The 13620-nt window shown below is 53.6% G+C and overlaps 1 protein-coding gene across 1 annotated transcript; it reads right to left on the bottom strand.

Annotated features, from left to right (window-relative positions):
• Positions 1-5307: 5307 nt before the first annotated feature.
• LOC135889249 (zinc finger protein 501-like) lies at positions 5308-13247 on the bottom strand. The gene is made up of 3 exons (XM_065417074.1): positions 13224-13247; positions 12416-12542; positions 5308-7812 (listed from the first exon to the last, which is right to left on the bottom strand). The coding sequence occupies exons 1-3, from the start codon at positions 13245-13247 to the stop codon at positions 6779-6781; spliced, it is 1185 nt and encodes a 394-aa protein (XP_065273146.1). The 3' UTR covers positions 5308-6778.
• Positions 13248-13620: the final 373 nt, after the last annotated feature.

Here is a 13620-nt window from a genome sequence, read left to right as displayed (position 1 = left end):
GGGGGGTTGGAGGGTGGAGAAGGGGGGCTGAGGGGCCCATTGGGGGGATGGGATGGGGAGGTTGGAGGGAGGAGAAAGGGGGGCTGATGGGCCCACGGGGGGGCTGGGCTGGGGGGAGGGGCTGAGGGGTCCATGGAGGGGATGGGCTGGGGGGGTTGGAGGGAGAAGAAAGGGGGGCTATGGGGCCATGGCTGGGGAGGTGTGCTGGGGGGGTTGGAGGGAGGAGAAAGGGGGGCTGAGGGAAGGAGAAGGGGGGCTGAGGGGCGCATGGGGGGGCTGGGCTGGGGGGAGCGGCTGGGGGGGCTGAGGGGTCCATGGGGGGATGGACTGGAGAGGTAGAAGGAGGAGAAAGGGGGGCTGAGGGGCCCATGGGGTGGTTGGAGGGAGGAGAAAGGGGGGGCTGAGGGGCCCATTGGGGGGATGGGGTGGGGGATTGGAGGAAGGAGAAAGGGGGGCTGAGAGGCCCATGGGGGGCTGGGCTGGGGTTTGGAGGGAGGAGAAAGGGGGCTGAGGGGTCCATGGGGGACTGGGCTGGGGGTTGGAGGAAGGAGAAGGGGGGCTGAGGGGTCCATGGGGGGGCTGGGCTGGGGGGGCTGAGGGGCCCATGGGGGGATGGGATGGGGGGTTGGAGGGAGGAGAAAAGGGGACTGAGGGGCCAATGGGCGGGGAGGAGGAGGAGGAAGGAGAAAGGGGGGCTGAGGGGCCCATGGGGTGGATGTGCTGGAGAGGTAGAGGGAGGAGAAAGGGGGGCTGAGGGGCCTATGGGGGGGCTGGGTTGGGGGAGCAGCTGGGGGGGCTGAGGGGCCCATGGTGGGATGGACTGGGGGAGTTGGAAGGATGAGAAAGGGGGGCTGAAGGGCCCATGGGGTGGATGTGCTGGAGAGGTAGAAGGAGGAGAAAGGGGGGCTGAGGGGCCCATGGGGTGGTTGGAGGGAGGAGAAAGGGGGGGCTGAGGGACCCATGGGGGGCTGGGCTGAGGGTTGGGGGGAGCAGATGGGGGGGCTGAGGGCCCCATTGGGGGGATGGGCTGGGGGGTTTGAGGAAGGAGAAAGGGGGGCTGAGGGGTCCATGGGAGGATGGGATGAGGGGTTGGAGGGAGGAGAAAGGGGGGCTGAGAGGCCCACGGGGTGATGGGCTGGGGGGGTTGGAGGGAAGAGAAAGGGTGGGTGGGATGGGCTGCAGGGAATGTGCTGGAGAGGTAGAGGGAGGAGAAAGAGGGGCTGAGGGGCCCATGGGGGGATGGACTGGGGGAGTTGGAGGGCTGAGGGGCCCATGGGGGGATGGGATGGGGGGGGGAGGAGAAAGGGGGGCTGAGGGGCCCATGGGGTGGTTGGAGGGAGGAGAAAGGGGGGGCTGGTCTGGGGGTTGGGGGGAGCAGCTGAGGGGGCAGAGGGGCCCATGGTGGGGATTGGGGGGTTGGAGGGAGGAGAAAGGGGGGCTGAGGGGCCCACGGCAGGGATTGGGGGGTTGGAGGGAGGAGAAAGGGGGGCTGAGGGGCCCATGGGGGGATGGACTGGGGGAGTTGGAGGGATGAGAAAGGGGGGCTGAGGGGCCCACGGGGGATGGGATGGGGGGTGGAGGGAGGAGAAAGGGGGGCTGAGGGGCCCATGGGGAGGAGGGGATGGGGGTTTGGAGGGAGGAGAAAGGGGGGGCTAGTCTGGGGGTTGGGGGGAGCAGCTGGGGGGGCTGAGGGCCCATGGCGGGGATTGGGGGGGTTGGAGGAAGGAGAAAGGGGGGCTGAGGGGCCCATGGGGAGGGGGGATGGGGATTTGGAGGGCAGAGAAATGGGGAGCTGGTCTGGGGGTTGGGGGGAGTGGCTGGGGGGGCTGAGGGCCCATCGCAGGGATTGGGTTGGAGGAAGGAGAAAGGGGGGCTGAGGGGCCCATGGGGAGATGGGATGGGGGGTGGAGGGAGAAGAAAGGGGGGCTGAGGGTCCCATGGGGAGGAGGGGATGGGGGGGTTGGAGGGAGGAGAAGGGGGGGCTAGTCTGGGGGTTGGGGGGAACAGCTGGGGGGGCTGAGGGCCCATGGTGGGGATTGGGGGAGTTGGAGGAAGGAGAAAGGGGGGCTGAGGGGCTCATGGGGAGGAGGGGATGGGGGGTTGGAGGGAGGAGAAAGGGGGGCTGAGGGTCCCATGGGGAGGAGGGGATGGGGGGGTTGGAGGGAGGAGAAAGGGGGGGCTAGTCTGGGGTTGGGGGAGTGGCTGGGGGGGCTGAGAGCCCATGGCGGGGATTGGGTTGGAGGAAGGAGAAAGGGGGGCTGAGGGTCCCATAGGGAGGAGGGGATGGGGGGGTTGGAGGGAGGAGAAAGGGGAGGCTGGTCTGGGGGATGGGGGGAGTGGCTGGGGGTCTGAGGGCCCATGGCGGGGATTGGTTTGGAGGAAGGGGAAAGGGGGGCTGAGGGTCCCATAGGGAGGAGGGGATGGGGGGGTTGGAGGGAGGAGAAAGGGGAGGCTGGTCTGGGGGATGGGGGGAGTGGCTGGGGGTCTGAGGGCCCATGGCGGGGATTGGTTTGGAGGAAGGGGAAAGGGGGGCTGAGGGGCCCATGGGGAGGAGGGGATGGGGGGGTTGGAGGGAGGAGAAAGGGAGGGCTGGGTAGGGGGGAGCGGCTGGGGATGGCTGAGGGCCCATGGTGGGGGTTGGAGGGAGGAGAAAGGGGGGCTGAAGGGTCCACGGGGGGATGGGAAGGGGGAACAGAGACCGGGGGGGCGGGTTGGGGGCCACGGGTGCATCGGGGTTTGGCGTCCTAATAGCCTACGTCATGTTCTCTTCCAACCACTTCCGTTTCCGGCCCCGCTCGGCGCACGGGAGCTGTCAGGCCGAAAGCCCTGCCCGCACAAAACGCGCCGGGCCCCGCCCCCGGCCGCTCGCATGGTGCCGCTGGCCCCGCGGTGGCCGATGGGAGATGTAGGCCGGGGCGTACCACATCTCCCACAAGCCCCCGCGGCGCGACTCCTCCCTCTCCTCCACCCCGAGCGGGACTCAGCTGGGCCCGTGGCGGTGGGAGGGGCTGGGGCTGGCGGACAATGGTGGGGGGCAGAGGGATCGGGCCTCCGGCAGTGCTGGAATGGGGGGCCTGGGGCGAGGCCCAGAGGGGTTGGGGGGGCAGGTGGGTTTAGGAGCCGAGGTGGGAGGAGTGAGGGGGAGAAGAGGGGATTTGCGATGAGGAGGAGAGGGGGGCAGATGTCCAGGGGGGAGGGGTTAGGGGGCTTGATCTAGGTGAGTGGGGGAGGGTGTGAGTGCCTGGGGGTGGGGGAGTAGGAGCTGAAGTGGTTTCAGAGGAGGAAACTGAGGCACTTAAACCAGGGAGGAGAAGCAAAGTTGAGGGGGGGGGACGGCTAAGGGTGCCCCCCTGTAACCTACTGTCCCCAGTCCCAGCCGGGGTCACCCATCCCCATCACTGAGAGGTTGGCTGCTCCCCCTGTCAGCACAGCTCACGGATGCTCCCTGTGTGACGCACTGTTGCACACACAGAGGGCACGTCTCATTCTCACCTCCCGCTGGCAGCTCGAAGTTTCTGGCTCCTCCCTCAACGGTGGGAGAAAGCTGTGACATTTCAACACAGAGATGGGGCAAAAGAATACCTGCAAAAATCATGGGATATCTCTCCTCCTGCACGGTACATGTGGTTCAGAGTGAAGGGAACGGGGAGTAACCTGCCCCCTCTTCCCACGTTTAGTAGTTTGTGATGTTAAAAAAAGCTGCTATGATGGTACACATGGAGAAACAGATCTTTCTATACATGATGATATAAAATTATTCTACTTACCTGCCAGGGGGCAAATTTGTCACGTACACATAGGAGAAAGAAGAAGGAAAAAATGCAGGGTCAGCTATAGGTAGTCAGGAAGTTCCTTCGAGAGGAAATGTAGCCGAACTCCAAACAAGCAGTTAGTTATCTCCAGGACACAGGCATAGAAAGGTCCATTGTCTCCAGGTTTGGAGTTTGGCTACATTTCCTCTCGAAGGAACTTCCTGAGTTAAGACATAGCAATAGCTGTGCTGTATAGCTTCCATGTGTACGTGACAAATTTGCCCCCTGGCAGTTAAGCAGAATAATTTTATATCACAATTGAAATAAACGGATCGCCCCTCCCGGGGCTCCTTGCTTGGCTAGCTGTCCCCATCTCTCCTTATTCCTCAGCTGGAACGGACAGGAATTTCTACCACAATGATTACAGAGAGTAAGTGGCACTTATACAAAGGTGTGTTGGAGTTAGAGATGCTAGAATGCACAGTCCACCACTGCACATTTCCTCCCTCCATTTCCCATTGGGGGGCAGGGAGGCCAGAGCCCCATCTGGGCTCCCCTCCATTTCCCCAACCAGCTCCAAACTGAAATTCTCCAGCCCCTCCTCTGGCCTTTGTCTCTTTCCCAGGCCAGGAGGTCACCTGATCTCTTTGTTCTCCAATATCTTCAGTTTCTGTAAAGGGAAATTATGTTTTACTAATCTGGGGTGGCCAACCTGAGCTTGAGAAGGAGACAGAATTTACCAATGTACATTGCCGAAGAGCCACAGGAATGCATCAGCAGCCCCCCCATCAGCTCCCCCCTGCTCCCAGCGCCTCCTGCCCACCAGCTGCCCCGCCAATCAGCGCGTCCCCATCCCCCCCAATCAGCTATTTTGTGGCATGCAGGAAGCTCGGGGGGGGGGGAGGATCGAGGGCACAGCTGGCTCAGGGGAGGGGGTGGGAAGGGGTGGAGTGGGGGCCGGGCCTGTGGCAGAGCCAGGGGTTGAACAGTGAGCACCCCCCGGCACATTGGAAAGTTGGCGCCTGTAGTTCCAGCTCCGGAGTTGGTGCCTATACAAGGAGCCACATATTTAACTTCTGAAGAGCCGCACGTGGCTCCAGAGCCACAGGTTGGCCACCCCTGTACTAATCTAATAGAGTTCTTCAAGGGGTCAACAAACATGTGGATAAGGGGGAATCCAGGGGACATAGTGTACTTAGATTGCCAGAAAGCCTTTGACAAGGTCCCTCACCAAAGGCTCTTACGTAAATTAAGTTGTCATGGGATAAGAGGGAAGATCCTTTCATGGATTGAAAACTGGTTAAAAGACAGGGAACAAAGGGTAGGAATTAATGGTAAATTCTCAGATGGAGAGGGGTAACTAGTGGTGTTCCCTAAGGGTCAGTCCTAGGACCAATCCTATTCAACTTATTCATAAATGATCTGGAGAAAGGTGAGGTGGCAAAGTTTGCAGATGATACTAAACTGCTCAAGATAGTTAAACCCAAAGAAGACTGTGAAGAACTTCAAAAACATCTCACAAAACTAAGTGATTGGGCAACAAAATGGCAAATGAAATTTAATGTGGATAAATGTAAAGTAATGTACATTGGAAAAAATAACCCCAACTATACATGCAATATGATGGGGGCTAATTTAGCTACAACTAATCAGGAAAGAGATCTTGGAGTCATTGTGGATAGTTCTCTGAAGACGTCCACGCAGTGTGCAGTGGCAGTCAAAAAAGCAAACAGGATGTTAGGAATCATTAAAAAGGGGATAGAGAATATATTATTGCCCCATATAAATCCATGATACGCCCACATCTTGAATACTGCGTACAGGTGTGGTCTCCTCATCTCAAAAAAGATATACTGGCACTAGAAAAGGTTCAGAGAAGGGCAACTAAAACGATTAGGGGTTTGGAACGGGTCCCATATGAGGAGAGATTAAAGAGACTAGAACTTTTCAGCTTGGAAAAGAGGAGACTAAGGGGGGGATATGATAGAGGTATATAAAATCTTGAGTGATGTGGAGAAAGTGAATAAGGAAAAGTTATTTACTTGTTCCAATAATATAAGAACTAGGGGCCACCAAATGAAATTAATGGGCAGCAGGTTTAAAACAAATAAAAGGAAGTTCTTCTTCACATAGCGCACAGTCAACCTGTGGAACTCCTTGCCTGAGGAGGTTGTGAAGGCTATAGTTCTCTTTTAAACCCTGTTAGATAAATTCATGATGGTTAAGTCCATTAATGGCTATTATCCAGGATAGGTAAGGAATGGTGTCCCTAGCCTCTGTTTGTCAGAGGGTGGAGATGGCTGGCAGGAGAGAGATCACTTGATCATTACCTGTTAGGTTCACTCCCTCTGAGGCACCTGGCATTGGCCACTGTCGGCAGACAGGATACTGGGCTGGATGGACCTTTGGTCTGACCCAGTATGGCCATTCTTATGTTCTTAGGAGAAAAATGGTACAAAACCCAACTGCTATTCAGCAGAACCCAGTGCAACGTGGGAACAACTGGGAATGAGGCAATCTGTCCTGGTGACTAACAATCACTGTGCAGTGGAAGGAAAAGTATAAACGTGATGCTTCAAATTTGGTTAGACTAGGAAAAGTGATGGAGGTTATATCCGGTGGTGAGGAAATTTGCTACGTTACCCTGGCAGCTCTATGGGCTATTTTCTTTATTGAAAAAAATAGTTGTGTTTTTATATCAGGACTGCTAACTCAATCTAGCTAACTCCATGGAAAACCCTAGTGGAGTCAAGGCCCAGGTAGATTTAACCTCCATGTACCGAGTAAAGGTCACTCCTGGTTCCCCCACCTGGGGCTGACAGACATTCCTGTTGGAGGGACACACACTTCCAAGACACAGAACAAAGGAGTTGATGAAAAACACTGTGGGCTTCACTCCAAGGAAAGGTGAGCTGCAAAAGGGAAAAGCAGACAACTCACCTGAAGGAGCTGAGATGCCACAAATGCTGCCTTAAAGTTCACTACTTGGGAATTAGCAAAAGGAAAAAACAATCTTTTCTGAGACCCTAGACAAGATTTTCATGGTGTTTATCTCCCTTGCAGCTTCTCTGGTGATAAATAAGAGAAGAGTTGTGATGGAAGGTTTTCCCACACTCACAGCATTTATAGGGTTTCTCTCCTGTGTGGATCCTCTGATGTGCAGTAAGGTGTGAGCTCTGAGCAAAGGTTTTCCCGCACTCACGGCATTTATAGGGTTTCTCTCCTGTGTGGCTTCTCTGATGTGTAACAAGGCCTGACCTCTGAGCAAAGGTTTTCCCGCACTCATGGCATTCATAGGGTTTTTCTCCTGTGTGGCTCCTCCTATGTGCAATAAGGCTTGAGCTCTGAGCAAAGGTTTTCCCGCACTCACAACATTCATAAGGTTTCTCTCCTGTGTGGCTCCTCTGATGTATAACAAGGGTTGAGCTGTGAGGGAAGGTTTTCCCACACTCACAGCATTCATAAGGTTTCTCTCCTGTGTGGATCCTCTGATGGCAAATAAGGGATGAGCTCCAAGCGAAGGTTTTCCCGCACTCACAGCATTTATAGGGTTTCTCTCCTGTGTGGCTCCTCTGATGTGAAATAAGGTGTGAGCTCCGAGCGAAGGTTTTCCCGCACTCACGGCATTTATAGGGTTTCTCTCCGGTGTGGATCCTCTGATGTGCAATAAGGGTTGAGCTCCAAGCGAAGGTTTTCCCGCACTCGCGGCATTCATGGGGTCTCACTCGGGTGTGGATTCTCTGATGGTATGAGCGCCTCCTGAACTTTTTCCCACACTCAAAGCCCGTGTTATTTCTCTCTCCTGTCAGGATTCTCTGCTGCACCGTGGTTTCCTTGAGGCCTTTGTGAGTTCCCCGATAATTAACAGATATTCCAACTTTCTGCGCTGGCTGGTTTCCCTGCCGCTTCTCTGGCCTGTGCTGCCCCTGAGAGCCTTTTCCCTGCTCACAACTCCTGGACACACTCCCTTTGCATCTTTGCAACAACGCCCCATGCGCTTCCACTTGCTCCTCTTCCTGCTGAGGATTCTGCTCCATGGTCTCGCTCACCATCCCCTCACCTGCTGGGACAGAGAAAGGAAAACCTCAGAGACTGGAAGGGAAAAGGGGAGAACAAACCAAGAGAATAGCTGGAGATGGAAAAAAATCAGGGCCTGAATTTCCCCAAACTCTTCCCCAAAGTGGCGAGAGGAGGGGATCAATTCTGCATCCAGTTCCCATCCAAACACTCAGGGAAAAGGAAGTTCAGGGAGGAAACTACTGCCAGGAGTTAGTCAGGATGGATAGGAAGCCATGAACAGTATCTGCCCTGAGGATATGACACCTGCTGGGGACCATCCTGAACCCAGAGACCTCACAAGGTCTTTGTTGGGAATCCCATCTGTTTCTTTCAAGCACTGAGTAGGTTTAATGATCCCTCACCCATGCAGCTGCCTAGCAGGATCTCTCTTTCCTCTGAGCCCTGGAGAGCTGGGGCCCACGGCTCTTCCCCTCGTTCCAGCTGGGAGATTACATCGGGTTTGGAAACTGGAAACCCTGCTCAGAGGAAAGACGACCAATGAGATCAGGTAACACAAAAAAGAAGTTACTCAATTTGTGCATTAACGATGGTTCTTTGAGATGTGTCTCCCTATGGGTGCTCCACTGTAGGTGCTAGCACATTAAAAACAGCTGTGTAGACCAGTGGCTTTCCACACTACTGTACCCCTTTCAGGAGTCTACATTCATTTTGGCAGTTTCATATGCCCGGCTTTTTCAAAGCCTCCTTGATTTCATCTCTCTCTCTCTCTGTGTTGCCTTATCTCAGGGTATGTCTACACTACCTGCTGGATTGGCGGGCAGCGATCGATCCAGCAGCGGTTGATTTATCATGTCTAGTCTAGACGCGATAAATCGACCCCCGAGCACTCTCCCGTCGACTGCTGTACTCCAGCTCAGTGAGAGGCGCAAGCAGAGTCGACGGGGGAGCGGCAGCAATCGACTCACCGCGGTGAAGGCACCACGGTAAGTCGATCTAAGTACGTCAACTTCAGCTACGTTATTCACATACCTGAAGTTGCGTAACTTAGATCAATCCCCACCTCCCAAGTGTAGACCAGGCCTCAGTCTTTTTGCCCTGAATAGCAGCAAACTTAAGCCCAGTCTGTTTGTACCCTAGTTCCTGTGTCCCAAAGTGCAATGCAGTTGTGTTCTCATGTTCTGCTTCCCTTGGACCCAGTCATTACACATTAACCTCCAGTCTTTGAGACTTCCACTGTCCAGTGTGCTTCATTCATATGTGGACAGTTCTTGATAGTGTTTCCATGTAAATGGAGGCAGACCTATGTTACTTCAACAGGAATTACATCCCCATCCCGGAAGTGAAATTCACTCCTTCAAACCCAGTGACTAACAAAGCAAATTGAGAGGGCAGCTGACCCATGCATATTTTTTATTTAAAAAACTACTAAATAAAGCCCCCATTCTCCAGAGGGAGACAAGGTCAAAGTGAAGGGCTAGGATAATGAATCATAAAATCACAGAAATACATGGGGTAAAAGGACCTCAAGTTGTCAGCTAGTCCATCCTCCAGCCCTGAGGCAGGACCAAGTATACATAGACCATCTGTCTAACCTCTTCTTAAAAACCTCCAGCGACCAGCATTCCACAACCTCTCTTGGTAACGTATTCCTGTATTTATCTGTTCTCACAGTTGGAAAGTTTTTCCTAATATCCAACCTAAACATCTGTCAGGGTTCCCTCCCCACTCTAAACTCTAGCGTACAGATGTGGGGACCCGCATGAAAGATCCCCTAAGCTTATTTCTACCAGCTTAGGTTAAAAACTTTCCCAAGGCACAAATCCTTCCTTGTCCTTGGATGGGTACTGCTGCCACCACCAAGTGAGTTAGATGAAGATTCAGGAAAAGGACCACTTGGAGTTCCAGTTTCCCCAAAATATCCCCCCAAGCTCCTTCACCCCCTTTCCTGGGGAGGCTTGAGAGTAACCAAGGTGAGCAACGACCAGCCCTTTGGGTTTTTAGGACACTAAAATCCAATCAGATTTTTAAAAACAAACTTTATTATAAAGAAAAAGTAAAAGAAGCACCTCTGTAAGATCAGGGTGGAAGGTAATTTTACAGGGCAGTCAGATTCAAAACACAGAGGATTCCCCTCTGGGCAAAACTTTAAAGTTACAAAAAACAGTGATAAACCTCCCTCTTAGCACAGGGAAAATTCATAAGCTAAAACAAAAGATGCTCTAACGCATTTCCTTGCTATTACTTACTATTTCTGTACTTTTAGCTGTACACAAATAGTAAGTACATTCAGTAAGAGCTGGATTACTTGCTTGGTCTCGCTCTTTGTCTTCCAAGAGAACAACAACAGCCCAAACAAAAACCTTCCCCCACAGATTTGAAAGTATCTTCTTCCCTTATTGGTCCTTTTGGTCAGATGCCAACCAGGTTATCTGAGCTTCTTAACCGTTTACAGGTGAAGGAGGGATTTTATACTACCCTTAGCTGTATGTTTATGACAACATCCCATGCTGCAGAACAATCCAGTTACTACTTCTCCCTACCCTAACCCTAAGCAGCAGAGGATAAGGGAAGATCAGATTTCAAGAAGACGACCACGGTCAGTGGTGTCAGACAGCTGACAGATCGAGGAGGAGGAGGAGGAGGATGGAGTGCTGGTTCTGAGCTTTGCCTAGGGACAGGTCATTAGAGACTTCAGCAAAAGCAGTCTCAGTGAAGTGCTACAATTTCTGACTGTCACGGAGTGTGGGGGAGTGAGGGCTCTGCACCCCCCACTTCCTCCGATTCACCGGGACTCTCAGCCAGCCAGTAAAACAGAAGGTTTATTAGACGACAGGAACACAGTCCAAACCAGAGCTTGTAGGTACAGACAACAGGACCCGCTCAGTCAAGTCCATATGGGGGGCGGGGGGGGGGCAGGGAGCTTAGACCCCAGCCCTGGGGCTCTTCCCCAGTTTCTCCAGCCAGCTCCAAACTGAAACTCCCCAGTCCCTCCCCTGCCCTTTGTCTCTTTCCCAGGCCAGGAGGTCACCTGATCTCTTTGGTCTCCAACACCTTCATTTGGCACCTTTGCAGAGGAGGGACCCAGGCCATCAGTTGCCAGGAGACAGGGTGTCGGCCATTCTCTGTGCAGACAGCATCACACTGTCCCTCTTGGGCTCTGCAACAATCACAGCCCCTTATCCCACCACCAGATACTTAAGAAATGCATAGGGGAAACTGCGGCACCCACACAGTATTCAGTGAAAACATTACGAATATTCCCACTTCGTCACACTGATTCCCTGAATCCTTCCCTTTCTACCCCCCACCAGACCCTCCTGTGACGGGTTGGGTCACAGAGACCCCCTTGGGACTGTGACCTGAGGTGCTGGAACTACCTCTGAGCCCATAGCTCTGTCAGTTAGCGATGTGAAAAATCACATCCCTACCGGACATAAATTGCAGCAAAAACTGTAGTGTCGACACAGTTACAGTGGCAAAAAAGTCCATTAAAAAGAAAATCAATGAAATTAAACGCCCGTAAAGTACATTAAGCAGAGTTAAGGTTGCCCAGTGCTGCCTCTTGCCCTTCCAGCATGTGGACGGTGGTGAAAAATAAAGCTTCTGAAAACCAGGAAATGAAGAATTAAATTACACACCACCCCTGCAATGCAACCTTAACTCTGCCCTTACTGACCTATTCCCAGTGAGATTTGCAAGCTCCAGGGTTAGGGAGTAAGGGTGGTGCGAAGGTTAACAAACTACCCAAGGTAGGGGCGAGTTTTACATCTCTTGAAGTCTTCAAGTCAGGACAGGATGCCTTTCTGGAAGATGTTTTCATCAAACTCAAGGCATTCAGCACACTACAAAGGTAACTGGACGAAACTCCATGGCCCATATTACACAGGAGGTCAGACTAGATGACCTAATAGTCTCCCCCGGCCTTAAAATTTATTGATCGACAGAAGGAAGGACTAAGCACATTCCGTTGTGTGTTTTATGTTCCTCAGATTTGAATACCAGCATTTATCCGCAGGCACTCCAGCAGTGTGCACTGGGCCAGATGTAGCTTTAAATGAACCGTGGAGGGACTAGTTGGAGCAGCCTGGCAGAGCTGTGACACGAAGAGAGGTGCACGTGAAACTCGAAGGAACCGGTATTCCCCATTTCAGTGCTGAGTGGTGTAGGCAGCGTCAATAAAGGCGCACAAGGGTGTGTTCTTGCCACAAGGATTGTCAGCAGGCTGGTGCCATATGTGCTTGGGGTCTCCGGGGCTCAGTGAGGGGTAAGTGAAGGCAACGACTAAGACGGAATCCTCATTGGAAGGGTAAAGGGGTGGTGACATTATGAAAGTCTGAGATGGATTGTGAGCAGTAGACTCAGTGTCTGAGCGCAGGCCAGGGGTAGGTAGCTTCTGTTCCCTACAATGGACCTAACCCCAAGTTTTGCCTTAGCAAAGAGGAGGTGTTAGTGTTTGCGCTATCCAGTGCCTGTGCTCTGTTCCCAAAGTGTTCTGTAGCAGGGAGCGTAGAGTGCTAGTCTATGTGTCATTGGCTTGTCGGGGTGTCGCTGAAACAGGGCAAAGTTGAGAGTGCACTGTGGGGTGTTGTGAACCTTAACTCTTCATTTCCCCTTCTAAGAACCGAGGGGACGGGAATCCTTACCCAGTGAGGTCACGTTCTCATAGTTCTCCTGCATGACGTCTCCGTAGAGGGCTCTCTGAGCGGGGTCCAGCAGAGCCCACTCTTCCTCGGTGAAAAACACAGCCACCTCCTCGAAAGTCACCAGCCCCTGAAAGAGCAAGAGCCCTCCACTCTGCACCTGCTGCCCAGTGACAACCCCACCATTCACAGGGGAGGAGGGCCAATCACATGGAAGCTCTGGGAGGCAGGCAGGATCCCTCCCGCTCCCCATCAGAGCAGCCAGGAGGCATCAGGGTGAGAGGAGAAAGAGAGAGAGCCCCTCACCCCTTCTAGCAGACAGAGATGGCAGGGGTCTTCACATTCAACACTCACCTACCAGCCAGAAGCTGATACAGGAGATGGAGCCCCCAGCAGGGTCCGGGGACAGCCCACTGGTAGGAATCCCAACACCCTCCCCAGTGCCAGCAGTTGGATGTGAAGGGATGGGGTGTCTTCCCTGGGCCTCACTGGGGGTTGCCCTCTGGCTAGTAGGTTCAGACTCCAGTATTGGAGGCTGGTACATTTCTCCAGCCCAGTCCAGGGGGTTGTTTCCTGCTCGACAAATTAGGGAATTTCCACCCACAAATCCCATGGGTCTGTTAAAATCTAGGCCCCACCGTAAACAAATCCCAGCAGGTTTGTCACACCCTGTCCCCATCCCTTTCTCCACCCTGTGTATTTCCTGCCCCCCCCCACCTCCTGACCACCCCCAGAAGCACCCACCTCCTATGTCTTTACTGCCCTTCTCCCGCCAACAGGAGCCCACCAGCAACTCCCCGATAATCCCTACCGGAACTAGCTCCACGGCAGCCATTTCCCTTCCCTGGTCCCTGGAAGGATGGTATGTAACGCTGCAGCCTGTCAGGGCAAGAAGGGGACATGTCAAAACAGGACAGTAACGTCACATCACAATTCCCCCCGGCTCTTTCCTCGCAGACGGATGTTCTCGACTCTGTCATGCAAATAACAGAAACATTCAAAACACAATTAGTAATGGGGGGGACGGGAGGGGGGACATGGGACTTTGAATTCCTTTTCTAACAGGTGTCTCGGTAGTTAAACAAACACAAAGTGTCCAATAAGTTCTTGGAATGTGTTGGGGACACCTGTTTGCTTCAGAAGATGGAAGTAGTAACCAGGGAGACAGGCATTTAAGGGTTGATGCTGACTAACTGGCGGGAGTTAGT

The sequence above is a fragment of the Emys orbicularis genome, chromosome 15 (assembly GCF_028017835.1).
Source record: "Emys orbicularis isolate rEmyOrb1 chromosome 15, rEmyOrb1.hap1, whole genome shotgun sequence".
NCBI classification, from domain to species: domain Eukaryota; kingdom Metazoa; phylum Chordata; order Testudines; family Emydidae; genus Emys; species Emys orbicularis.
Note: the sequence above shows the minus strand (reverse complement) of the source record. Positions and strands in the feature narration are given on the sequence as shown.